Source organism: Peromyscus eremicus, chromosome 16_21 (assembly GCF_949786415.1).
Source record: "Peromyscus eremicus chromosome 16_21, PerEre_H2_v1, whole genome shotgun sequence".
NCBI classification, from domain to species: Eukaryota; Metazoa; Chordata; class Mammalia; order Rodentia; family Cricetidae; genus Peromyscus; species Peromyscus eremicus.
In genome coordinates, this window is record NC_081432.1 from 42364004 (window position 1) to 42390378 (window position 26375).

Genomic DNA, 26375 nt, shown 5'->3' on the forward strand with positions numbered 1-26375 from the left:
GACTTTCACCGTTTACGGGATGCTAAGAGCTTTAACAAGAGGAGTGAAGTTAAATTCTGGTGTGCTCCTTAAGTGTTTGCCATCTCAGTGGAGACCACAGCCAGTTTTAATTGAACATAAAAATCTCCTATTTGATCCTAAGCAGTGGAACAGTGTTTTCATTTGCAAGGAAGTAGATATTGAACTTGTTCCCAAGGGAGGCTAAATTTCGGTGATAAGTTGCAAGATTATCACAGGCAAAGAAAGGCCTGGAACATTTTCTAGTCTCCAGAGAAACACCAGCCTCTGTGGCAATGTAATTAGTAATTTAAGTGTGTGTTGAAGCTGCAGATGGAGCCTGGGCTACCCAGGCAGTGGTTCTCCCTCTCTGCTCCGGAGCAGAGCTGTTTCAAAGGGATGTCTGCTTTCAAAGAATGGAGCAAAGCTGTCCGAGCAACCCATGCCCCTTTCGCCCTTCCTGTATCCTGGTGCGTTGTTTAAAGAAAGGCTTCTACCACATTTTAAGTCTGACCTCAGTGTTACCTGATTCTTTGTCCTTTGATTCTAGGGGACATTGAAGCCTTGAAATCCCTAAGCCTTTAAAGAGGTGATAGAGAAGTATCAAACGTGAAAGGAGAACTTCCGGGCCCGTCATGTCCTGCTTTGTGCAACTTGACACATCTGAAACTGTCATAGCGATGCACAGCGGACCTCAAGATATTCTCATTAATAAGATTTTGCTGGCCGGGCAGCGGCGGCGCACGCCTTTAATTCCAGCACTCGGGAGGCAGAGCCAGGCGGATCTCTGTGAGTTCGAGGCCAGCCTGGTCTACAAAACGAGTTCCAGGAAAGGAGCAAAGCTACACAGAGAAACCCTGTCTCGAAAAACCAAAAAAAAAAAAAAAAAAAGACAGAGGATATCTGTCTCTCAGGTGGGAAAGACCGATGTCTATACTTGATAGTGTTTCTTCTTTTTACCCCAGTCTTTAAAAGTCTGCCTCCTAATACTTACCTCTTTCTTGAACGTATGAATATGTGGTTTACCCCAAACACTACCCGGGCTAACAACACAAAGGAAATAACAGACTGTCAGGCTGGGTAAGTTTGCATATGCTGCTTCACCGCAAATTTATTGTTTATATCTGAGATCAGAACCTCAACAGTCCCATTTCATCTGATTGGGGGGAAGGGGGGGTACAGAAGCCTGTCTAGTATTGTTAATAACAGAGGCTCAATCTTTTCTTTCTGATGGCTGAACTACGTGTCATAATTACATCTCCAAAGTCAAGGGTTCCATCCTATATAAAATACTCCAGGAATTTGTTCCCCTCTGCGTCTGTTTCTTCATTTTCCAATTCATACTTCTTCATGGCAACAAAATAGCGGATGAAAGTCTCCCCCAGAGCCTGCTTCAGACACTGATCTTGCTCCAGGGCCGCCAGGGCATCCTCCATCTTCAAAGGGATCTCGGAAGGTTCTGGTTGCTCAAGATCCTGACTCTCCTCTGAGCCAGCCCAAGCACTATCACTGCTCTGAAGTCCGTCCAAGCCTGCAGCCACCGTGGCGGCCAGCACCAGGTAGGGGTTCGCAGTGGCTGAGCCCAGTTTGTTTTCTATCTGGGTGCCTTTGTCGCCATGACACTTGATGTTCAAGGCACAGCTGTTGTCGTTGTACCCCCACGTGGTGGGCACACTGTCCTTCAGGTCTCTGCTGTCCTTGCAGTAACGCTTGCGGCAGCTGACGGCAGGGGCCATCAGGCAGCTGAGAGCCGCTGAGTGCTTCAGGAGGCCTGCCAACCACTTCTTCCCCGTGAGTGTGAGCCGCTCCACCCCAGAACCACTGCAGAACATGTTTGTCTTTCCACCGACATCCCAGACGCTATGAGACAAAATTCCTGAATTGCAGAATCCGGTCTCGATGACAAGGCTTGCTATATAGTTGTATCTCCTGGCCACTTCTTTGACACCTGTTCTGAGGGTGAACGCGTTGTCGGCTGAGTTAATGCCAAACTCAGGGAGGAAACAGATCTCCATCTGCCCAGGCCTGGTAGAAGATGAGAAACTCTCCACGTTGGCTCCAGTGTGGTACAGGCCATCCACCAGCTCCTGCATGAAGGGCTGGTCATGGTTACTCAGTAATGTCGAGGCAGGAAAAGATATGGTCTTGGAATTGATCACTTCGGGCACACCAAAAATGCAGAAATCGTAGATGAAGGCAGAGAGCAGGGAGAAGCCGGCGTCCTGCAGCTGGCGCAGCTGCTTCTTGGCAATGTACCTGGGGGAAGTCGGCAAAGGCTCGCCAGTCACTGTGAAGGTGTCACAAATCACCCGCGCCGTCCTCTCCGCCCACGGCAAGACTCTGAAGGTTGACAGCTCTGGCATGAGGACGATGTCACTATTGAAGCACGTGGCTCTTATGTGATTCACCTCATTGTCCTTAGGGTTCGGCATCAATTCCAGATAACCACGGGGCATGAAAACACCGTGGATCACTTTTTCCTGAAGAAGAAGAAGAGAGAGGATAAATGAACTAGGTCCTGAACCGTGAAGAACCGGGTAGAAAAATCTTGGTAGTAAGAAATGTAAGCCTAATATCTGCGAGTTTATCTCAGATAAACGTTTTAAGATTAAAAATAAATATCCAAAAATTCAACATATTGAAAGAACTATCTTTTCATAAAGATCTTTTTACAAACATTTTTTTTAATATTTTAATGCAAGCCTTGATATGCTCATAGATGTGGAAAACAGCAATAATAAATGTTTCGCATAGCTATAAATAAATGCTTTAAGGATGAAGAACGGTACAATATAGCAAAAGACAAGGGTTTATAACTTTGTGGAAATACTTAAAATTATTGCAATCAAAAATATTTAACAACGCATTTCACTTTATAGTGCAGTTTCCAAGATCTCAGGTAAGGCTTTTCTTTAATTTGTTCTGTAGTATTTTATTACTTACGTATTTTTATTTTTACTTTATATATTTAAGGGGTATATTGTGGTCATCTCATACATGTAAGCAATGTATACTGATCACATGGTTTCCATTGCCTCAAACTGCTGATAAAATATCTAACAAGTCATTATGAACTATACTTACTACACTGTGTCAGAGAATTGAGACTTGCAACTCCTGCGTTTCCATGCTCATTAACTAGCCACCCTCCATTTTTCTCCCTTCCATTTTTCCTGCCTTTTGGAATCACTATCCTGTTTAGATCAACATTTTAGTATCCACATGTAAAAGAGAACATGCAGTATTTGTTTTCTGTCTCACTTGTTTCTCTTAATTTAATATGTTTCAGTTTCATCTATTCTGCAGCTAATTATAGGTTTAATTTTTTATGTCCAAATAATATACTGTATATATACATATGTGTGTGTATCACATTTTTCTTCATCTTTTCATTCATCAATACTAATCAAGATTGTTTCTATATCTAATTATTGTGACTAGTGCAGTAATAAATAGATCCACTATATGATCCAGCTCTCTCACTTGTAGGTAAATATCAAAAGATTATCAGTCTATTAAAAAGAGACAAGTGAAGCCATGGTTGTACTTTATTCTGTTGTAACCTCCAGCTGACTCCTGGAATTCTACAGAAGGAATCCTATATCTTTGTTGGAGAGGAGACTTGGGCCAGACCAACAGGACTCAAGACAGCTGTCTCAGACCACAAGAGCCAGGACTTCTGAGAGACTTACTCCTCTCTTCACTTGTTCAACCCACTTAAGAGTTATCCAATTGATTGTCTCACCAAGTCCTAGAAAACTTTTCTGTGGTTGTGAACCTCTGTCTCCAAAGTTACACTTTCCAAATAAAGTGTCCAGGTCAGTGTGAACTGGGTGCCAGCAGATCAGACCACTGATTACAGCTCTTTTACTAATAGTTGGAATGGAGTGAAGCAAGTTTCTGGATGGTATGAGTCAGCATCTGTGTGCATAAAACAAGTGTTCAGCTAGACAATGGCTGAGGCCCTTTCCATCAATGTATCTCTTAAGCCCAGTGGACTTGCATGTTTAACTTGGCTATGTCTCAGGCAACAGAGAAGTCATGAGATTATAAAGCTGGACAGACACATTTTTAAAAATTTTTTGAAATTGTGGAAGAAACTCAACATGGGTGGAAAAAAGTCCCTGACTATCAAAGGTAGTTTTCATAAACTCAGTGAGCATTGTGGGGTTAATACAAACATCCTAACACTCCACAAGTGACATTAGTTTGCTCACATCATTCACAGGGCCAGCAAATCTGCAAGATCATATGGACTGGCTCCTTCAATGACCTACCACCTTTACATACACTCTTAAGTGTCACTTGGACTTAACTGATCTAAGTCTGTGCTCTCCCTCCCCCTGCCCTTATTTTTTGGTTGGTTGGTTGAGACAAAGTCTCATGAAGCCCAGGCTTGCCTTGAATGCATTGTGCTGGTCTAGAATACCTCGTCCTCTTGCCTCTGCTTCCTGAGGGCTGAAGTTACAGGTGTGTACCACCATATCTAGCCCCCAAATTTGCTTTTACGAGCAATAAAGAAGGGACTCACACACTCTTTTGGAAGTTGTACACATCAATTTTATGCATATCCACATGTGTGTGCACACATGTTCACTTACATCCACATGGTGAAAATTCTGTATGGACTATTTTAATACTAAATTTTACTGAAAAAAAAAAGTAATGTTATTTCCCTATTTGATTATTTTTAGTTCAAAAATCTATACAGTGGTAGTGTATATCTAAAATGAAGGGTAATGTATTTTATTTGTGAAACCTCTGAGAGATCACACAATCCAAATCTGTATCATAGTGGCTTTGCTGTGAATCATGGAAAACAGCTGGTCACCACTGGACTCCAGCAGTCCTTTGCAAACTGGAAGAATAGCAAAAACTCACACTTTATTCTCTAGGTTCTTTAATCTGTTCAGTTCAGAGCACTTTTTTAATATGCATACATTCTCTTTTTTACACATTTTAGACATACATCAGAACTTAAACCATTCTCCATTAGCTGTGGGATATATTTAAACTTCTATATGGATGTATGAATAGCTCCGTCCATGACAATAACTATCTTATATTATATATATAGTACTAAGTACTGAAATGGCTTCATACTTTAAGACAGCTCTCTCTGAACCTGATGGAAATTCTTGCAGACTAAGTTGAAACCCTATGGCACCTCTTATTGGGAGCACAAAGAAGGGTCACCTTTTCAAACAACTCAAGAATTGGTTATGAGATCTATAGTAACATAATCATACTTTTATTAAATCTAGGATAGAACTCACACTATCCATATATAATTTAAACCAAATCAACCCTTTGAGAGATCAAAACACTATAAGTTTGTTGAAAGGTCGAATGTGCTAATGTCTGTAAGACATTTTGTTCAGTATCAGGCACATGGGAACCTTTCTAAACAGTGGAGATGCCATTTCCTCACAGGTTTCCACTTTGGCCTCCTCCCGTGGTATACCAGCCTTTTCCTCTAGTCTCAGCAGATGATCTGGTTTTTTGTTTTTAGAAAATCAATATTTGCATTTAAAATAGGAAGTAACATTTAGTCCAGATAAAGGATAAAAGGAGATTAAAGCTGAGCTGGAGGCAGTAAATACAGAAAAAAAAAAACAATATCACTGAACTGTTAAGTGATGGGTCACAGGCTAGGGTCTCAGCACTAAGGTTGCCTGGCTGCTTTAGTTTGAGAAAGTTTTTCCGAATTCTATAAATAGAGATCATGTTATCTCTTCTAGTCATTCATAGTCTAGCCTAATCATTTCAATTTAGCATTTTATTTCCATAAATAAAAATGATTTAAATTTGTACATATAATCCCAGTGCTGAGAAGGGGAAGTGAACATGGGCTCCCATCCCTAACCAAGAAGTTATCTGAAATTGACACCCACTTGCAGAGAAAAAATTAGTTTTCTCCAATAGCGTCTCACTGGGTATATTAGCTACACTTTGGGGTAGACTTCATCTCAAGTGGTAGATGCCCAACACAAAAAGAACTCAATGCTATTTTTGTAGACCTTTTGTCTCAAATTTCTTTGGGTTTTTTTTCCCTATATGACTGGTCTTTTGCTTGTGTATTTGGTTTCCATTTTTGTGGTGTGTGTGAGAGACAGAGATAGAGACAGAGAGATAGAGATAGGGAGTTTCTTGTCTTTTTATTTTGGTTTTATTTGCTTGTTTGTTTTGTTCTTTAAAGAGGGAAAGAAAAGGTATGGAGTGTGGAGACATGAGGAGGATCTGGAAGGAGTTATGGGAGGGGTGAAGCATGATCAGAATATATTGTATAAAATGTTTTTCAATAAAAAAATCTAAGTTACTTTTTTATAAGGCCACGGACAGACTATTGATTTCATATTTTTGCCAAAGAGATGTCTCACACATAATTCCATATGTGAGTGTGTGTATTTCATATTAGCTTATACAAATGAACTTACATGTTCACAAGAGTGTCCAAAATATATTATTTAGCCTTAAATCATTAATATTTGTAATAAAATATTATTTATACCTTCAAAAGTTCTAAAATAAATTTAAAGAGTTTTGTTTAACAATGCATGCTCTAGATTATAAAATTAGAATAAAAGAATAGTGAACAAAAACTATCCAAAGGAGAATTATTTGAAAACAAAGGCTAAGAAGAAGCAAAACAATGAGAAGGATGCGTGTTGAATTACATCAAATTCTCAGGATAAAATAGTTCCTTCCAAGCCAAGTCAGGGAGGGAAAGTCTTTTGATATGTGGAGTATTGAACAAGAAAACCAGTGCTCTCAATAGCAGTGTTAAACGCAGACATTTTCTTCTTTGTCAGTGAAATCAATCTTCCATAAATGTAAGCCAAAGGATCTATTTGGGGGAAAGCTATTTCATGGAAGCTTTGGGATAGTGTTCGAAGTGTTTGGTTTTCAAGTGCCGCTAATGAAATAGGTGATTAGAATTTATCAAAAAAACAAAATAGCAGACAGGTTGATGTTGTGGTCTCAGGCAAGTGTCTGAAATGTCAGCTGTGCTGTATCACAGAAGATAACTCATGTGAATTATCCTCTGGTCCTGCCCATAGTGATTTCACGTTTTCTTGTCAGAATTAATGAACATATAGAGTTCTTAATAAATGTAGAAGAAGCAGTATCTATAGGCTACTTACAGACAAGACTGAATACTTTAAAATCATTGATTGGTTGATTGATCATGTGTGTATGTGTGTGAGCATGTGTGTGAAGGGGTGGTCAGATAACAACCTGTGACAATCAGTTCTCTACTTCCACCATGCAGGTTCGAGAGATAGAACTCAGGTTTTAAGTGGCAAGCACGTTTACCTTTCCATCCATCTTGCTGGCTCCCAAAGAATGTTTTACGAAAGAAATTTAAACTGTTCAAATTCTCTGAAAACTGTTTTGAAAATAGCCCCTCTCATCAGCACAAAGAAAATTTACAATTTGATATTTAAGCAAAAAGATATGACATGTTACAGAAATAGTTGGTGTTGTAGAGTATTATTTTAAGATGTGTTACTTTAGTTTATGTTGCGTTTGTTTAACTCTGTAAACCCGTGTTACTGTGCCTTTCAAAAACACCTGATGGTCTAATAAAGATCTGAACAGCCAATAGCGAGGCAGGAGAGAGAAATAGGCGGGGCTGGCAGGCCAAGAGAATATATAGAAGGAGAAAGAGTGAGAGAGAAGGAGAGGAGGATGCAAGGAGCCAGCCACCTAGTTATACAGCCAGCCACAGAGTAAGAGTGAAAGTAAGATATACAGAAGTAAGAAAATGGAAAAACCCAGAGACAAAAGGTAGATGGGATAATTTAAAGTTAAGAAAAGCTGGCAAGAAACAAGCCAAGCTAAGGCCGGGTATCTGTAATTAAAAATAAGCCTCTGTGTGTGCTTTATTTGGGAACTGGGTGGCAGGCCCCCAAAAAAGTTGTAAAGCCCATTGGCACACATCTGTAATCTAAGCTACTTGGAAATATGAGATAAGAGGATCACAAGGTCTAGGTTGGCCAGGACTGTACAAAAGGATCCTTTATTTTGTATACACATAAATTGTGTAAATAAATAAATAAATAAATAAATATAATTCTCAGGATGCTTTACTTTTACATTTTCTTAAAGATTGGACTGCCTGATACCCCTTTCTCACAAACTTGATGTTTAATAATCCCAACAAATCAGTCACTAAAATACACATGATATAAACTAAACAAAACAACCCTAGAAAAATCTTTAAAGGTATCCACAAATGCAATGCTTCTTGATATCACTATTTTCAAAACAATATTCATTAAGTCATCTAATGGCAATTGAGTATTTTCATATCTGAATTGCTGCTGAAAGGATATGCTTTTTATCTAGCAAGTCATCTCTACTTAATCATTTCTACCTTTCATGTTTGCTCTTGGGTCTTGGGTTGCAATTTTCTCATGTCAAATAAAATATAATCTTTATAATTGCATTATGAAAAGAAAAGAGAGTTCTGGAGAGTAAAATTGTTCAAGGCAGAAGAACTGAAATAACCAGCCTTAATTAGTTTCCTATTTCTATTGGGTAAAGGAATTGCTATTGTGTGTTCATCTCCTTGGGGAGCAATAATGTGGGGAGGGACAAGGAAAACAGCAAAACAAATTATTGTTTTTCAACTCCAATTGCTGTGAAGATTACAAGAAAATGCAGATGAGTAATAAAGAGTATTTGCTTGCTAATGGTCATGAAATCACACTTATCATAACTGGAAAACTCACTTGGAAAAACTGTGCAGGAATGCTCTTAGATCTGGAGACACCATGCAAGTCTGTTGCTTCAAATCGTACAAACTGGAGGTGGTTTTTGGCCATTTCTTGTTTAATGTGTTTCATTCTAGAAGAAAGTTGAGGTGGGATCATAGTCTGAGCGTTGTCCCTGGTGTGATCTGTGGAGTAATGATTTGAAGTCACTAGATCAGGATGGACCAAAAAGCAGAAGGGTAGACATGGTGAATTAGTCACAACGGTTATAAACAAGAGCAACATAGGCCGATCACATAGATCATAACTTCACACAGGGATCTTACCTGCTTTACAGTCATCCAAGAGCACCATCTGAGTACCCTCAGAAAGTGTTCATCAGTTAGGACATGTCTAAGAAGATGGTGATGCCACAGTGCTTGCTGAAAGCACTTGCCCATGGAAAATAGCAAGAAAAGAAAGAAAAACAAAACAAAAATGCAAAAAAAGAAAAAAGAAAAAGAAACCAAGCAAACAAAAAAAGCAGTCTTTGTTTATGGAAGACAATGGGCAGTCTGACAACACTGGAAACACATAAGTTGACTACACATGCCTATCATTAAAATTTTAGAACTTCTTGGACTAACCTGTAATATCTAAACTGTAGGTTCCTATGTACTTGGAGGTAAAATCGTATGTTTATTTTTTTTGATGTACTGGCCCCTCTTTTCCTTTCCTTTCATTTTGTTTTCCAAAAGTTACCTTCCATCTTTGTAATGACATGTGAGTCTTTAAGGTACACAGCTCTGTCAGATTTTACAATTATTTAAACAAAGAAAGATATCAAGAATGGGAGCAGAGATGAAAACTGGGGACCACATGGTTGATTTTAAGTCAGAAATCTAATAAAATGTCCATTTCCAGAATTTTAAGATAGTCTGAAAATTCTAAAATTGTGGAGCTAGGGAAGAAGACTTGGGATACATAGTTAATGTAGCCAATCCATTAGCCTGAGTCCCAGAGAGACACACAAAATAGGAGCCCGAGTCTCCCCCCCTAGTCTCTCTCTCTCTCTACCCCACCCACATACACACCACTGTCAATTTGGAAGCTAGAGTCTATTTGGAAGCTGGATTCCTGGTAGGGGGCTTGTTAACAGGGCATGAATAGACAATCTGTACCCATGGACAGAAAGCCAGGTCCACAGTATGTATTATAAACACCACTATCAAGACTTCGAGGGAAGGTGACAGAACAGAGACTCAGCACAAATCAAGACACCCCCCACACACACAGCCTTCCTTTCAGGCCTGGCATCCTTCCCACCCTCTGTGTGTCTCTGCTTCTTCATTGTTAAAATATTGCCTGCTTCGTGAGCTTGTTATGAGGATTAAACAAGGTATTTAACAATACTGTGAGTCAATAAGCACCATGTAAGTGCTACTTAAACACAAAAGGTGTGAGCCCAATTACTCTAACTCCAGTAAGTAGTCCCGTGATCGTGCCTGCATTTGAACACCCATCAATCTGTCACACCACTGACATCAAACAGCTCTAATTTTTAAGTGATAACTGGGTATCAGTTTTCAAGATATAATTAGGCTTTAAAATAAGCATAAAGCTTGACAGTATGAAAACATAGATTGAGCAGATTTTAAATACACGAAGCGTGAGGAAAACAAATTACTGGTTCCACCTATGCACATATATTAGATATAATGTCCTGTCACTGATACGTCTGGCTACTCTGGGACTCCTGAGGGTTTATAACTACCTTCCGTTTAATACAAACAATTAGGCTGTAGCAATTAGAATGTCATGGGCTAAATTAACAGTTGGTGTGTTCCCACCTTACTCTTAAACATTGCGTGTTCAGCCCAAGTTGAGTAAAGCTGCTCATATAAAACTCATAAGCAATTTAAAATATGGAAGAGAAAAGAGGTCACTCTGTTATCATGCCAATGATGAGATGGCAGGAAGTCTTACGAGCTATGTCTTATCTGTATCTTTTAAACATCCTACAATAAATATATATTATATTGTTTTTTATGTTTTTCTTGTCTTTTTTAATTTCTAAGCATACAAACTAACAGGTTTCATTATGACTTTTTTTTTGTTTTTTTGAGACAGGGTTTCTCTGTGTAGCCCTGGAACTCACTCTGTAGACCAGGCTGGCCTTAAACTTGGAGATCCATCTGCCTCTGCCTCTGCCTCTGCCTCTGCCTCCACCACCCAGCTCATTATGACATTTTTAACCATATGTGCCATTGTCCTTTGCTCTATTCACTGACTTCTTCCTCTGTCTGCCTAATCCTCTCTGTTCCCTCCAAATATACCCTCTTTTATTTTACAATGAAAAAAATATTCATCCACTTACAGTCAACCACTCAAGGTAGGTATTTTTATCATCACCTACTTTTCAAACTGGTTCCATCCCTAAGAAGTAATCAGAAAGAGCCCTGCCCTAAAACATACCTTAAATTACAATATGGGAAAACTATAGGCATTAAACATGCCATCAAAGGGAAAGGTGAGATAATTTGGAGACATAAAGAACTGTAAAAAATAAAGCATAGTCATCTGGAACATCTGTGTAACGTGACTACACTGTAGACAGGCCAACCCCAGGTTCATGGGAGCCCATCCATGCTGAGCTGAGGCTGAGCAGTGAGCACACGCCTTAGTTTTCTAGGGCAGCCACAGCTGGTGCTGAAGATGAAGTGGTTTAATAGGTATCTATTCTTTCAACTGAAGACTAAAAGTTCAAGATCAAAGACATCAGCTGGGATGTTTCTTCAGAGGCTTTTCTCTGGGGCTTTGAATTGATGAACTTCTTCTAATATCTCCTAGTGGTCTTCTCTCTGTTCGAGTCCATGTCTTAATGTCTCCTTATGAGTACACCAGTTACACTGGGTACATTTAACCTTATTGCCTTTTTAAAGTTCCTGACTCCAAATGCAGTCTAAGGTGCTGAGGGCTAGACCTATGAAAATTGTGGAGAGGTATATTTCAGCTAATTGTATTATCCCCTTTCCATATTCTTCAGTGGCCTTGTTGCAATGTGCTTGCCATGTTTCAAAGTCACCTGTTTGCTATCTATCTGTCAGTCTTTTACATATCAGCCCATGAAAGTAGGGCTTAGTTCTGCTTGCTGTCATAGCTTCAATGCCTATAGAGATGTTGGCCATAACAGGCATTCAGTAAATACGCCTTTAGTGAATGAGTATACATGTGAATGAATAAATTAATATATCCTGTATGATATGACCTTGTCTGATTATTAAATAAAAATTGGTATCATATCTTTTAGAATTTATATCCTTAGTATCAATTTTTTTCATTTAAAAATTCAATTCTTTCACCAAATAGGAGAGCCTGATCTAACCTAATTTCATTTTCAAAGCATCTCCTCATCTTGCTGCATCGTAGTCTGAATGTCTTCCCTTCAAATAAATCATATTTGTTACTTCCAATTAAGCCTTTCGGTCAGTCTTTCCCAGCTGTACATGATGAATAGCAGGCAGATAATTACCAGTTCAGGGGCTCATTTGTTTTTCTTCCAGTGTGATTTCTGGGAGGTGTTCTCCTAGCCTATCCCCTCGGAGGACTAACAAATTAAATCAATGTGCTTTTAGAGGGGAAGTTTTACTGCTCTGTTTAGAGTGGGAAATAAGGAAACTAAAATTAAAGAAAGGAAACCTCAATACTCAAGAGCATCTAGAAGGCCTTGGAGAAATCTCATCTGCATTCTGAGACGATGTGGTGTAGTGGGTAGCTGTTCTGTCTATGACCTTGAAGCACTGCCCCTAGAGATGCAACGGTAACTGCTCCACCTGCCTATGACCTTGAAGTACATGCCCCTGGGGCATGGCCTCTCTGTGACCCCTAAGACCTGAGATGTAGTAGGCATCACTCCTTTCGCTCCCTCATGGGACTTGGATGCAGGACTGATCCAGGTGGCCAGAACAGTGTCCCAGAACCTGTGTCAATTCTGTTCTGTACAGTGAGTTTTTCCCCTTAATAAATTCTTTTTCCCATTAAACAGGCTCCATGGATTTCTCATTATAATGAGGATATAGTCACTTCCCAAGAAAGCTATTGTCGCTTATAAGAGATGGATTGAACAGGAATGTGAGTTTCCAGAAATACCAAATTCAGAGGTGGCTCAGTGGGTAAAGGTGCTTGCTGCACAGCGTGATGGTGAGAGTTTGATCCCTCTACCCCAGGATGGAAGGAGAGAACTGACTCCCAAAAGATGTCCTCTGACCTCTACTTGTGTTCCATAACTGACGTGAACTGGCAGTTACACATATATCATAACACACACTGATAATAATAATGATGATGATGATGACCATGATAATAAATGGTTATCATTTATTTAGACAAAACAGAAATACAAATTCAAAAATGGAGACAAATGCCTATAAAAATGCACTCTGTGACACATGCAGCTTGTTCCTGGGAGTCTGCCCTCCCTATCTAGAGTCCATGGGCCTTCATCCATGCGGATGTCATGTGCATGCTTACTGTGAGAACATCTAGTTAGTGTAAGGAGGCCTGGACCTCCAGGCACAGTGCCAGCCACAGACAGTGCTGTGGAGTCCAGGTGGTACAATAAACAGGTGCCAGCCATAGAAAAAGTCAACAAATAAATAAATGGTAAAATAGTGTGGGCACAACAGAGCTGATCTTTAAAAACTTAGTTATTTTTTGAAAAACCTCAGAGTCATTGAAAAAAATACCCATCAAAATTCCTTCTACTTATTTGAGGGACTGGTTCTCACATATATATATACTTTTTTTTTTTTTTTTTTTTTTGGTTTTTCGAGACAGGGTTTCTCTGTGTAGCTTTGCGCCTTTCCTGGAACTCGCTTTGGAGACCAGGCTGGCCTCGAACTCACAGAGATCCGCCTGCCTCTGCCTCCCAAGTGCTGGGATTAAAGGCGTGCGCCACCACCGCCCGGCCTCACATATATTTTTATAGGATACATTGGTGGTTTGTTTGGACTTACAGGCTGTAAGAGTTTAATCCAGCCTATTCCATAAGGGTGGCCACATCCTTAGTCACAACTAGGTGCAGAGAGAGTGCAGAGCACACTGGTGTTTGATTTAAAGATTGAGATGCCTGAATTCCATCTTTATTTCTTTGTCTGAAACTAGAACATAGAAATCAAAATACACAAAAACATACAAAACATGCTTTATAAAGGCAACATGGCCAGCCTGCTTTGTTAGTCTTCCCGATGTTTAGAACCCTATTTAAAATTACCGGGAATATTCACTTATTAGGAAATCTTATGTAACAAAATTTTGAGTTCAAACTTTCCTTGAACAAGATCTGGCAATGCTTGAACACTTCTCCACAGTACCGTAGGCTGGAGCCCTGAGGTAGCCTGAGTGGTGCAGCCATCTTGTACCTCATGGGGCAGCAAACTCCCGTTTTAACACAAAAGCAGCCACAAGCAACCTGTATTTGCAAAAAGCATCTATCATGCTGAGTCTGGCCACTGGGCCATAATTTGTTGCACCCCTCAGGTTCTTACCTCTATCCACCACCCTCTCATTTGTATTGTCTGCTCCTAGCACGCACAGGTGTCAAAATGAGCGCTTCTAACTCCTTTGTGGAGTGCACAAAACAAGGCATAGAGAACATGAAGGATGAGAATTGTCATGGCAAAGGGTTATTGTCCTTAAAATGGGAAGTAAGTCTAGCACTAGCAAGGCAAGCTCTTAGAAGCCTGAAGACTTTCTCCAGCCGGAGATAAACTAGACATGGAAACAAAGGGAAATTCAGACCAACTCCAAACAGAAGCAGTATCCAGGGCATTGCTGTCCCTCAGATGTAAAACCAGAGAAATGCATCTTTATCATAGCACATCATCTCTAGTTCAAAGGTAGACTCGGAAACAGTGGCTAGAAACACTTCCCTGGTTCTTCCAGAATCTTTCCAGGTAATTGCTTACCAGCATTTTGGTTGAATTCGGCATCAGGAGCATTTGCTGGGGTGCTGGGAAGTGAGGGCTTTACTACTGGCATCTGATCCGGGACATCTTTGTCATTGTGGGAGGGACAAGACTCAGAAGAGACAGGTTTGTTCAGATCTGCTGTTTGGTTTCCAGTCCTTTCTAATGGTGATAATGGGAAATGTCAAAACATGTTAGAGGTGTTTTCAACTATCTTTAACACAGCTTGGAGAGAAATGCTAGAAGGATACCCTTTCCTATACAGTGACACACCAAACCAGGACATTAGGTGTGGTCTGCCCTAGATGCAGACTGTGAAGAAATATATTGTCTGTAATAAAAAAATTAAAATAATAATAAAACCTGTTAATGTTTGCTTTTTATTGTTACCATGGGCTAACAATTCTTTTTGCCTCTCCTTTGGAAGACCAGGAACGACCTTGTCTATACTGACACATAGTCAGCACTATTTCAGATCTGTTAGAGTATTGCTGGAATTTCAGCATGTGAATAGAAACTCTCTGGACCTCTCCTATGGTCTCCCAGGTCCTCGGTCATAATCTTCACATTCATTCTCAGTGCAGAAGAAAGCCTCTCTCCCATTCTGCTTTGCCTCTCCCATCCCCCACCAGCGTCCTACACTCTTCCCTTGAATTCTAAATACTTTGATTGGCTATGTCCGTGCAGTTCATGTAAGCTTATGTTTGCCATCTTTCATGTAGCAATATTTTGCATCTTACTGTCCTTTTGCTTCTCCAGAAGAAGAGAAATGTTTTATGGAAAGGAACACGAAATAGGAACTGCCACTGCCCACACCAACATGAAAGGTCACAGCAGCCACATACCACTGGAATTGGCCGTGGTGTTTTCGCCCCTCTCCGTGGAACAAAGATGTGGTTTGGTGGCTTTCTTCCTGGTCCTTCTCAACTTGTTCGTCCTGCTGCCTTCGGCTTCATCACCTCCATCTTTTCTTGTATCCTGTCGTAATTAGTAAACAAAGACCCACATAGCACACCACACCACGCAAGCAGCTGGATCTGGGCGTCAAAGGTGCAAGTCAGTTGGACAGTTAGGTTGAAATTGAGCACAGGACGGTCTTTAGAGAAAGTAAACTGTCACTTCCTTACCCCTTTCCACTCAAAGAAGCTGAATTTCCTCTACTGCCTTTGATATGTGTGGCTACAGGAAATTGTTAAATAAAGTAAGCTCTTGTCTAACTATTTGGTGTTTCTTATTTTTCACTTCAGAATGTTTTAAATTGTTTAGTCCTTAATAATTGATAAAAACCTATTTCTTTTTAAAAAGTTTTATATTTACGAACTCTATGTTTTCTAGTCTTTTTTTACCAAAAGCACAAGGTCCTGAAATTTTTGGATTCTCCTCTTTTCCCTCACCCTTCTTGCATCAATATCTACTTTGATTCAGACAGGAGTTTCATTCACTTATGCCTTTTTTTGAAATTTGACTTTTTAAAAAATTTTTGTTAGAGTATATGAATGAGCTTCACCATGACATTTTCATACATGTCCATAGCACACCTTGTCCAGATTCACCCCATTGTTGCCCCTCTTGGCCTCTGTTCCTCTGTTCTTACGGCTGATTTTAAATGTATCAGAAAGTCTAACTAAGTTATTTTATAGATTAATAAAAATCTAAAATATATTACAAAGAAAAAAAGCCAACCAATCTACTTTCAATTGTTAACAAGAATTTTCTAAGTAGGGTGGTGGTGGCACATGCCTTTAATCTCAGCACTCGGGAGGCAGAGCCAGGTGGATCTCTGTGAGTTCGAGGCCAGCCTGGTCTACAGACTGAGTTCCAGGAAAGGCAACAAAACCCCGTCTTGGAAAAACCAAAAAAAGAATTTTCTATCAAGGAGTTTGACAGTGAACAAGGTTGAGGCAGGCACCCCATCACTGGCAGTAGGAAAAGAGAATTTGAACCTAGTGTTGGAGCTTTTAGGATTTTGTTTTTTGTTTTCTCTGGGTTTTTTTTTTTTTTTTTTTTTGGTGTGTGTGTGTGTGTGTGTGTGTGTGTGTGTGTGTGTGTGTGTGTGTGTTTGCAAAGTTTCTGTGTGTGTGTGTGTGTGTGTGTGTGTGTGTGTGTGTGTGTGTCTGCAAAGTTCAAATTTTGGCTTGAAGGGAGAGGATGGTGAGAACATCAAGGCAAAGACTATTCTAAATGTTTTGAGCTGTTGCTTCTTTAAAGAGCAGGTTCTGAAGAGTCCGTATCTGGGGGAAAGTCGTATGAATACATATCCAGGGCAGTTGCAGGCAGAGCTATATCAATTTATCACAAAACCAATTCAGTCTCTGAAAACAAAGGAGGGATTTTCTCTAGTGATATGTAACCATGATGTGTTGTGATTATCGTTATCAGATGAGAATGTATTTCATGAAACAGGTTTTTATTTTATTAGTTTTTAGGTTAGCATACAAAGTAATGAGTTTTATTGATAGTCTTTTCTTGTAATTTTATGACTTATCCAAAAACTGTAGTCTTTTCACTTCAGATAATTTTATATTTGATTGAATAGGACTTATTAGGATAATTTCTTTTTTCTAATACTTTAGGACATCATTCAAATATTTGCAAAAATTTCCCAGTATGTTTTTTATAAGATCAAGCAGTAATATTGGGCATGTGCTTATTTCCAAAACTGCATAGCCAGAAATATACTATTTTGTTTTTGAATGCCTTTACATGGACATATCTCAGATAGTTACAGGAAGTGCTGTTTAGAAAGGTGTACAAGCATCACTGGGCTCTGATCTGGCTGACATTTGTCTGAGTCTGAGCTCCTCAGGAATTCCCTCAATTTCTAGATTGGGGGACTATGTGAGACGAAGGTTAACACAGCTCCAACTTCAAACTCCAATGTCAACTGAATAAACAAGAGTGTCACAACATACTAAATTAAGCACATTGTCATACAAATTTCCTGGCGTAGCCCTTGAGGTAAGGAATCTCTAGTTTACAAATGTCCAAGGCCACAATAGTCCATGGAAGGTGAAGTTCCCATAAAAGTCTTCTCATTTTTTTCCAGACTTCATTCTTCTCCTTCAAAGCCAAAGGCCCAAATCAATTTTCTGCCATCATATGAGCCGACCAAGAGGAAGCTTTTGTGACAAAAAACAAGAGTAATTTACTGAGGTACTGACTTGAAAAATCCAGCAGTAAGAGTCCCAGAACAGTGAAGTGTGTGCATCATACTCAAGATGCTTCTCTTTTAAAGGAGAGGAGTTGGTCCTAATAAAGAATGCATTTCATTCTCTTATGAGTTTTCTCTCCTACACTAGGTTGATGGGCTTTGTTGTAATAGCTAAAACAAATGTGCTGGACCCCCAGGCTGTCCCACTCTAGTAGAACATTTTCATTCTCAATCTCGGATTTCCACTCAGCTACAGCATGAAGGATGACCTGGTGCAAAAAAACTACAGATACATAGTCCTCGAAATATGACTAGGAGAACATTTATTATCTTTATCACTGGCACACAAGTATTAGGTGATTTTTCTCAAGGTCATCATGATGGACAAGTAAGAATTCAAACCTAAGCCACTCTATTTGGGGTGCTTCCCTCAGTGTCACAGCCAAACACTTGACCTAAATCAAATTCCATTCCCATTACATAATATCCCCTACTGAATTCATAAACCATGCTTTATTTCCTCATTATATGTTCTCTTTCGGTAATATTTTTAAATGCTTTTTACCTGTGTAACATTTAAAACCTCCTCAGTTCCTGTCACTAGAAGCTCTGAAGAGCAGCAACACAGCCTGCTATGGATAAGGCAAAATCAAAGATGTAAAAATAAAAGATGATCTGCAAAGACTCTTGCAATGCAGTCCAGGCATTGAAATATTTTTATAGCAGTTGAAGTCTTTCATAATATGAAAAATGAAGTGTTCTTAAGTCACCTTGGGTCAGGGACAGAAAACTCTAGTGCCACAGTAACGGACAGAACCAGTGGACCGGGACTGAACAAAGGCAGATGTTCCCTCTAGGAAGGAGCTGACACTGGTTCTGTCTGCCCAGTGCCTGTCAAAGCATTGCCCCAAAACTGTCAATCCTGCACATTGCCAATGCAATTCCGGAAACAAGGATTCAGTTAGTATTTTTATCTAGTATAGAAAACACTCAGTTTTGTCCTGATTTTATATATATAAAATTTTTATATATATAAATAAAATTATATATATATATAATTTTTATATATATATATAATTTTACCTTGCTCACAGTCACCCCTACTGCCTTGCTGAAAAATATGGATTTCTTTCCATTATACTTTCCATAATTTTTAAATGTCAGGAATTAATTTAACATAAAAGATGAGGGATGAAGAAGAAAAGTTTCTCAACTCTTTCATAACTGGAGAATTTATGGCTGACTCTACTGGGCTTCTGGGCACAACTGGATGGCAGTAGGCCTGTCTCTCCCCCAGCAACGGTACTTAGTGTGACAATGAAGGACAGGTGATGCTCAAAATACCTAGTAATCACACAAGGGATAACAGTTTAAGAACACGTTACAAGGCTGGAGAGTTGGCTTAGCAATTAAGAGAACTCAAACTAGACATCAAAGAAACCAAATAATCCAATTAAAAAATGGGGTACAGATCTAAACAGAGAATTCTCAACAGAAGAATCTCAAATGGCAGAGAAACACTTAAAGAAATGTTCAACATCCTTAGCCATCAGGGAAATGCAAATCAAAATGACTCTGAGTACCATCTTAGACCTGTCAGAATGGCTAAGATAAAAAAATAGTGATAACACCTTATGTTGGAGAGGATGTGAAGAAAGGGGAACACTCCTCCACTGTTGGTGGGAATGCAAACTTATACACCACTTTTTAAATCAGTATGGCGGTTTCTCAGAAAATTGGGAATCAATCTACCTCAAGACCCAGCTACACCAATCTTGGGCATATACCCAAAAAATGCTCAATAATACCAAAGGACACTTGCTCAACTATGTTCACAGCAGCATTATTCGTAATAGCCAGAACCTGGAAACAGCTTAGATGTCCCTCAACCAAAGAATGGAAAGGAAAACGTGGTACACTTGCACAATGGAGTATTACTCTGCTGTTAAAAATAGTGACATCAGGAAATTAAAAGACACTGGATATAACTAAAAAAAAAGTCATCCTGAGTGAGGTAACCCAGACCCAGAAAGACAAACATAGTATGTACTTACTCATAAGTGGATAGTAGCTATAAAGTAAAGGACAATCATGCTATAACCCACAGATCAGAGAGGTTAGGTAACAAGAAGGGCCCAAAGAGGGACACGTGGATCCCCCTCGGAAGAGAAAATAGAAGAGATCTCCTGGGTGAACTGGGGGCAGATGGGCATGGGAATTTGAGGGACCTGGTTTGCAGGTGAATGGAGGGGAGAGCACTGAAATGAATGGGGAGGGGCTTTGGGGGGTCAGGTAGAAAACAAATGCAAAGGAAATTTCCGTGAATCTACGTGGATGACCCCAGCTAAGAGTCCTAGCAATAGTGAATTCGTAGTCTGAACTGGCCATCTCCTGTTACTGTAATGATAACTACCCCAATTGCCATCAAAGAGCCTTCATCCAGTAACTAAAGGAAATCGACACAGAGACCCACAGCTAATTAGGCTGAGCTCTGGGAATTCTGCTGAAGAGAGGGGGGAGACAGAGGGATCAAAGACATCACAAGAAAACCCACAAAAATAACTAACTTGGCTCATAGGAACTCACAAAGTCGGAACCAACACACCAGGGAGCCTGCATGGGAACAACCTAAGCCCTCTACACATATGTGACAGCTGTGTAGTTTGGTCTGTTTGTGGGACTCCTAACAATGGGAGCAGGAACTGTCCCTAATGCTTTGGCTTGCTCTTGGGAATCTATTCCTCATACTGGATTGCCTTGCCCAGCCTAAATACAAGAGGAGGAGCTTAGTCTTATGGCAACTTGATACACCATGTTTTGCTGATACGCATGAGAAGCCTGCCCCTTTCTGAACAGAAAATAGAGGAAGAATCGATTGAGGGAGAGCAGAGGAGAGGTGGGAGAGAGAATAGGAGGAGCACAGGGAGGGGAAATGTGGTTGGGAAATAAAATTAATTAATTTTTAAAAAAAGAAACAGAAAAAGTAAAATATTTGCTGTTCTTGCAGAGGATATAAGTTCGATTCCAAGCACCCGCTTCAGGTAGCTCACAATCACATGTAGCTCCTCTCTCCCCTCTCCCCTCTTCCCCCTCCCCCTCCCCCCTCCCCCCCCTCCCTCCTCTTCTCTCTCCTTTCTCCCCTCTCCCCTCTCCCCTCTCCTCTCTCCTCTCCTTTAATTTATAATTATTCATGACATAAAAAAATCATTTGAAACAAATAAACTATTATTCCCTCCATAAGCAAATTTTTCCCCTGTCTTGATAACTTTGCTTACAATGTCTGCAGCTTGGCATACTCACACAGCAGTCTTATTATTTCAACTTTAATCTTACAGTCTTCCCATTATAACACAGGGGAGATATGTCTTTGCCTAAGGAACTATCTAAATATAGGGGCATATATAAGAGGGAAACCTATAAATTCCTAACCCTGAAAGATGATATTAATTACAACATGTACTCTAGGTAGGTCTAGTAGCTGTGTGTTTGGAATGACTGAGGTTTGCAATACCTTACTACTGCCCCTGCTTTGTCTTTTGTATCCACATGTGAACTCTGTTTATAAGGGAGGAAATATCAATAAAGTATGAGTAGAAGGCAGCAAAAGAAAGAGTTTCCCAGTATAATAAGCCATGGTTGCACACATTCTGTATCACAAGCCATATACGTAGTCCTTGCTTTACTCATTGCGATGTCTCTTTTGAACCTTCTTGCTATGGCTTAATATAAGTCTGTCATTGTGAATTTTAGCCTGCTGCCTTGATCAAATTAAAGAGCCTTAACCTATAGAAATTCTGTCAAGCATTAAATTCAAGCCCTAATTAAAACCTAAAAATTTTCCTTCCAGTATAGTAACCAGTGTTATTTAGGTTCTAAATATCACTGGTTTTATTCATCTACTTTTAATTTTCTTTAACGGTTACATTTTTAATGTCAATACTTTAAAAACCGTTGTTTAAGACCCCTGTGTAGCTGTCATGGTTTGAGGTAAAATCATCAAAGCATTTACTGAGCACTCTAATTATACCAGTGATGGGCTCATGAAAGAAAAGCAAACTAAAAAAAAAAAAAAAAGACTGTCACCAAGTTTTAATCTCTGCTACAAATACTGGACTCAAGAATCAATAGTCATCAAAGTTATAAGAATACGTCAAAGAGAAAAGAAAAAGGATACGCATCTAGTCACCTTAAAATGTGTTAGTCAAGGAAAGGGGAAGGAAAATATTGAAAATATTGACTGAAGGCATATTGGCAGAAATGCACCATACACTTACATCAGATGATCTAAACATGTGTTACTGGCCCAAGATTCCTACTCTAATGACTTGGTTTAATAACCTCTCCATGTACAGTGAGTGAGTCCATCAACACTTACAGTCTACCATTGGAACCCTGAGAGCAAAACGCAAAGTTACTGTGTCATCTAGATACAGTGAGTTCACCATTTAAAAACAAATGTTTCTGTTGGACTTGGTGGTGTGTGCCTTTCATACCAGCACCGGAGAGGCAGAGGTTGGTGGACCTGTGTGAATGAGGAGCCAGCCTGGACTACAAAGTGAATTCCAGGTGAGCCATGACTGCTTAGCAAGACTCATCAATAATAATAATAATAATAATAATAATAATAATAATATAATAGCAAAATTAGTAAAGAAAAAGTGTTCCTGCTAATCAGCCTTTGTCACATGAATCCTTTCCTCATTGTCCCTGCAACCAACATTGCCCCTCTGCTATGACTGCTGCTACTGCACTTCCATAAATCACAATGTTAATCATGCTAATTGCTTTGCTGAGGATTCATCCATGATTCATCATCACTTTTAGAAAAAAAAATCAGTTCACTGTTCTCTGAGGCCTGGGATAATCCAGCTTCGTCAGTTTTTCCAACTTCTGCATCTGGTCCTTTCTTATGCAAACCCCATCTCCATTCATTCCATTTTCCAGTTTTATCATTTTTTTGTGTCCATATTTGGTTCTTTCCTAGGACCCTATTGATTAGCTAGCTAGCTAGCCCCAGTGAGAAATGCGAACTGCTCTGGACACATCCAAACACTAATACTGTAGGTGGTGTGCTACAGCTCCTCTGTGAGGTAGCTAGTTAGGACTGCTCGGCTTGAAATACAACTTTCTGTATTTCCCTTTCCCAGACACCAGCCCCAATCTTCAGCCTGCCAGCTCTGACCCCCCAAGTGTCTCACTTTTGCTGATAGCCCTTCTCCCCAGGCACCTGCTCACAGACTGCGTGGCTAAGCCTGTCTGCTTTCTTGACCCCTAACTCAGAAAACCTCACTGTTTTTCCTCCTTCCTCCATCTCTCACTCCGGGCAGATCTCCAGCCTGACTGCTTGTTGTTCTTTTTGTTATTGTTGTTGTTTTCACTCCAACTCCAATAAACTCGTACCCAAGTCTCCTTGTAAGTCTACTTTTAAATTAAAATAATTAAATTATTAAAAGTAGAATGCCTGTAAGACTAAGAACCTACAGACAGGCCCTGTGGCCCCTGGTGACACCTCTGCTCAAGGGTGATTAATGTGTCTGTTTGGAAGGAAGGAGTTACAAAGAATGATTTACATATTTTCTTATGAATCTTTATTTAAAATAACAATTAGAATTGCATGTTGTCACTGTCTACAACATAATCCTTTGACATATGTATGCATTGGGAAAATGGCTGAATCAAGCCATTTAACACATGCATTACACCAGATACATTTTGTTTTTAGACCACTTAAAAATCTGCTCTGTTAGCCGTCTTCAAACATACAATTATTTTTATTCACTATAGCCATCACAGTGTACAATAGGCCTCTTGAACTAGCTGAGTGGTTGTGTCTTCTGACAGAAGTTTCTGAGTTCCTTCACATCCCAGACTCTAGTACATACCATTTCAATCTCTGTTAGTATAAATTCAAAAATTTAACCTCACATATAGATGCCTGCTGTGGGATGGTCTGTATGTCAAGTGTGTTGCTGATTGGTCAGTAAATAAATCACTGATTGGCCATTGGCTAGGCAGGAAGTATAGGCGGGACAAGGAAAAGAATTCTGGGAAGTGGAAGGCGGAGAGGGAGACACTGCCAGCCGCCATCAGGACAAGGAAGATGTAAGGTACCAGTAAGCCATGAGCCATGTGGCAAAGTAAAGATTAATAGAAATGGGCTAAATATAAGAGTAAGAGCTAGACAGTGACAGGCCTGAGCTAATGGCCAAGCAGTTTAAATAATGTAAGAGTTTGTGTGTTTATTTTATAAGTGGGCTCTGGGACTGGTGGGACTTGGTGGCGGGAGCTGGAGAGAAATTCTCCAGCTACAGATGCCATTTGTCTTTCTGTACTTGGCTTCTTACTATAATATCCTCCAGTTTATATGTGTTGTAATAAGTGACATGATTTCCTTTTCTTTATGGCTAAGTAGTATTTCATGTGTATGTGGACATTTTATATATATATATATATATATATATATATATATATATATATATATATATTGCATATATACACATTTCTTTGTACACTTACTCATTGATAATTTTTAGGTTGATTCCACATCTTGGCAATGATTAACAATGCTGCAATATGAGCCATGTGGACAATAATAATAACACCACTGTGGTAATTTGAATGAGAATGGCCCTCATAGGTTCATATATACAAATGTCTGATCCATAGTTGGTGGAACTGTTTGGGAAGGATTAGGAGTTTTGGTCTTTTCTGGAGAAGGTGTGTCACTCAGGTAGGCTTTGAGGATTCAAAAGCACAGACCATTCCCAGTTAGCTCTCTCTCTCTCTCTCTCTCTCTCTCTCTCTCTCTCTCTCTCTCTCTCTCTCTGCCTTGAGTCTATTGATCAGGATGCAGGACCTCAGCTACTGCTCCAACATAATGCCTGCCTGCCTGCCTGCTGCCATGCTCCCTAACATGGTGGTCATGGAATCTAACTTCATAGAGTCATGAGTTCCCAAATTAAACACTTTCTCTTACAAGTTGTCTTTGTCGTGTTTTTGTTGTGGCAACAGAAAAGTAATTAAGACAACCACAATAAACACAGAAGGATCTGTGTATCCCTTCTACACAGATGCCATATGTTTGATTGTAAAACTCAGTAATGGAATTACTGTATCATGTGAGTAGCCCTATTTTAATGTGAGGTTACAGTCTATTGTTTGCTTTGTGACTTACTCATAAAACTCACAACTACTAATTTCTTTCTTTCAGTTGATAAACTGTGTGACATCCTTTTGGAATTCTTACCTAGTTATGTTAACTGACTCTCAATATCATTAAAGCAGTTCTCTTCAGTCTACATGCTAGTCTACCCAGGCTTATGGCAATGATTAGTTCCACCTAAGTACTGCTATCCTGTGTCAGGAATTATTTAGAGTAGAGGATGGCATGTCCAGTCCAACAGGCTACTGAGCAGACCATGATGTCTCTGAGAATAAAGCAAATAAAATTTCCAACAGAAAATTCTGTACCAGGAAATTGCACCTAAGTAACAGCTTCAACAAAGGAAAAGAACATTTTCTAAAAAAAACTGAACACTCCTTGTGATTTCTCATAATATGAAGACACTTGGCAAAAGAAGGAGAGCAATAAAGACAGCAAGAAATTCAACTAATTCCCTACACTTTGGTTGTTTTTCATTAACGTTTTTATAAGTGAAGTGAAAGTTACCAAATAAATCAAGGTTTTTGTTTGGGTGGGAGCTCCACCTCAACCTCTGGCACCCTGTCATCCCTATACTCAAAGAGTCTGGAATGTTTGGAAGGAGTCTTGTGGAAGATCTACCTCAACTCCCCTCCCCATCTCTTTCCTAAACCTGCCCCTTCAAAGCCCACCAAACACAGCTCCTCCCCCAGACAGGCTCAAGACTACTTCCACAGGGGGATATATAAGTGGCATCCCAGAAAACAGACATGTGATTCTCCCTGTCTCGAGACCTGTGTCCCTGTCTCCTCTCTGCGCCTGGGAATCGCCCTGGAGTGCTTTACCCATTAAACCTGGGCTTTCCAATTCAGTCTGATTCGGTGTGCTGCATCGGCAGAGAGAGGCCTTCGGGAGGCCCAAAACTTATCAGATTTTATAACTAAAATTAGATATATCTGCATAAATAAAATGAAAGTAAAATAAAGGTTTGGTGGATGATCAGAAAAACAAAAGATAAGTTTTCAAGAAATATATTTCAAAAAGTAAGAAATGGGAGCTGGAGAGACTGCTCAGTGGTTAAGAACACTGGCCACTATTCCAGAGGGCAGGTTTGATTTTCAGCACCTGCATGGTGGCTCACAACCATCTGCAAGTCCCATTTCAGGGAACCCAGTGACCTCTTCCAGTTTCCTAGGACACCAGGCACACATATGGTATACAAACTTACATGCAGGCAAAAAGTACGAAATAATGTTTGAAAATTTAAATATATGTGCAGTGTGTAATCTATATGTGTGATATTAGGCTCTGTGATAGATGTTAAAGAAAGAGCTAAGACTATTACGGACTTGTCAGGAAGATACCAGATAACCAACTATTGTCATTTAAAACATGAGGCCTAACCAAAAGGACCGTTTAAA

The 26375-nt window shown here is 39.7% G+C and overlaps 1 protein-coding gene across 1 annotated transcript in view; it reads right to left on the reverse strand.

Annotated features, from left to right (window-relative positions):
• Positions 1 to 1277: 1277 nt before the first annotated feature.
• Lgsn (lengsin, lens protein with glutamine synthetase domain) overlaps positions 1278 to 26375 on the reverse strand; it is a 133186-nt gene continuing 108088 nt past the window's right edge. Inside the window, exons 3-6 of the mRNA XM_059281416.1 lie at positions 15508 to 15640; positions 14663 to 14824; positions 8736 to 8902; positions 1278 to 2477 (exon numbers count right to left, since the gene is read on the reverse strand). Coding sequence (XP_059137399.1) covers positions 1278 to 2477; positions 8736 to 8902; positions 14663 to 14824; positions 15508 to 15640 — 1662 coding nt within the window. The remainder of the gene's footprint in view (positions 2478 to 8735; positions 8903 to 14662; positions 14825 to 15507; positions 15641 to 26375) is intronic.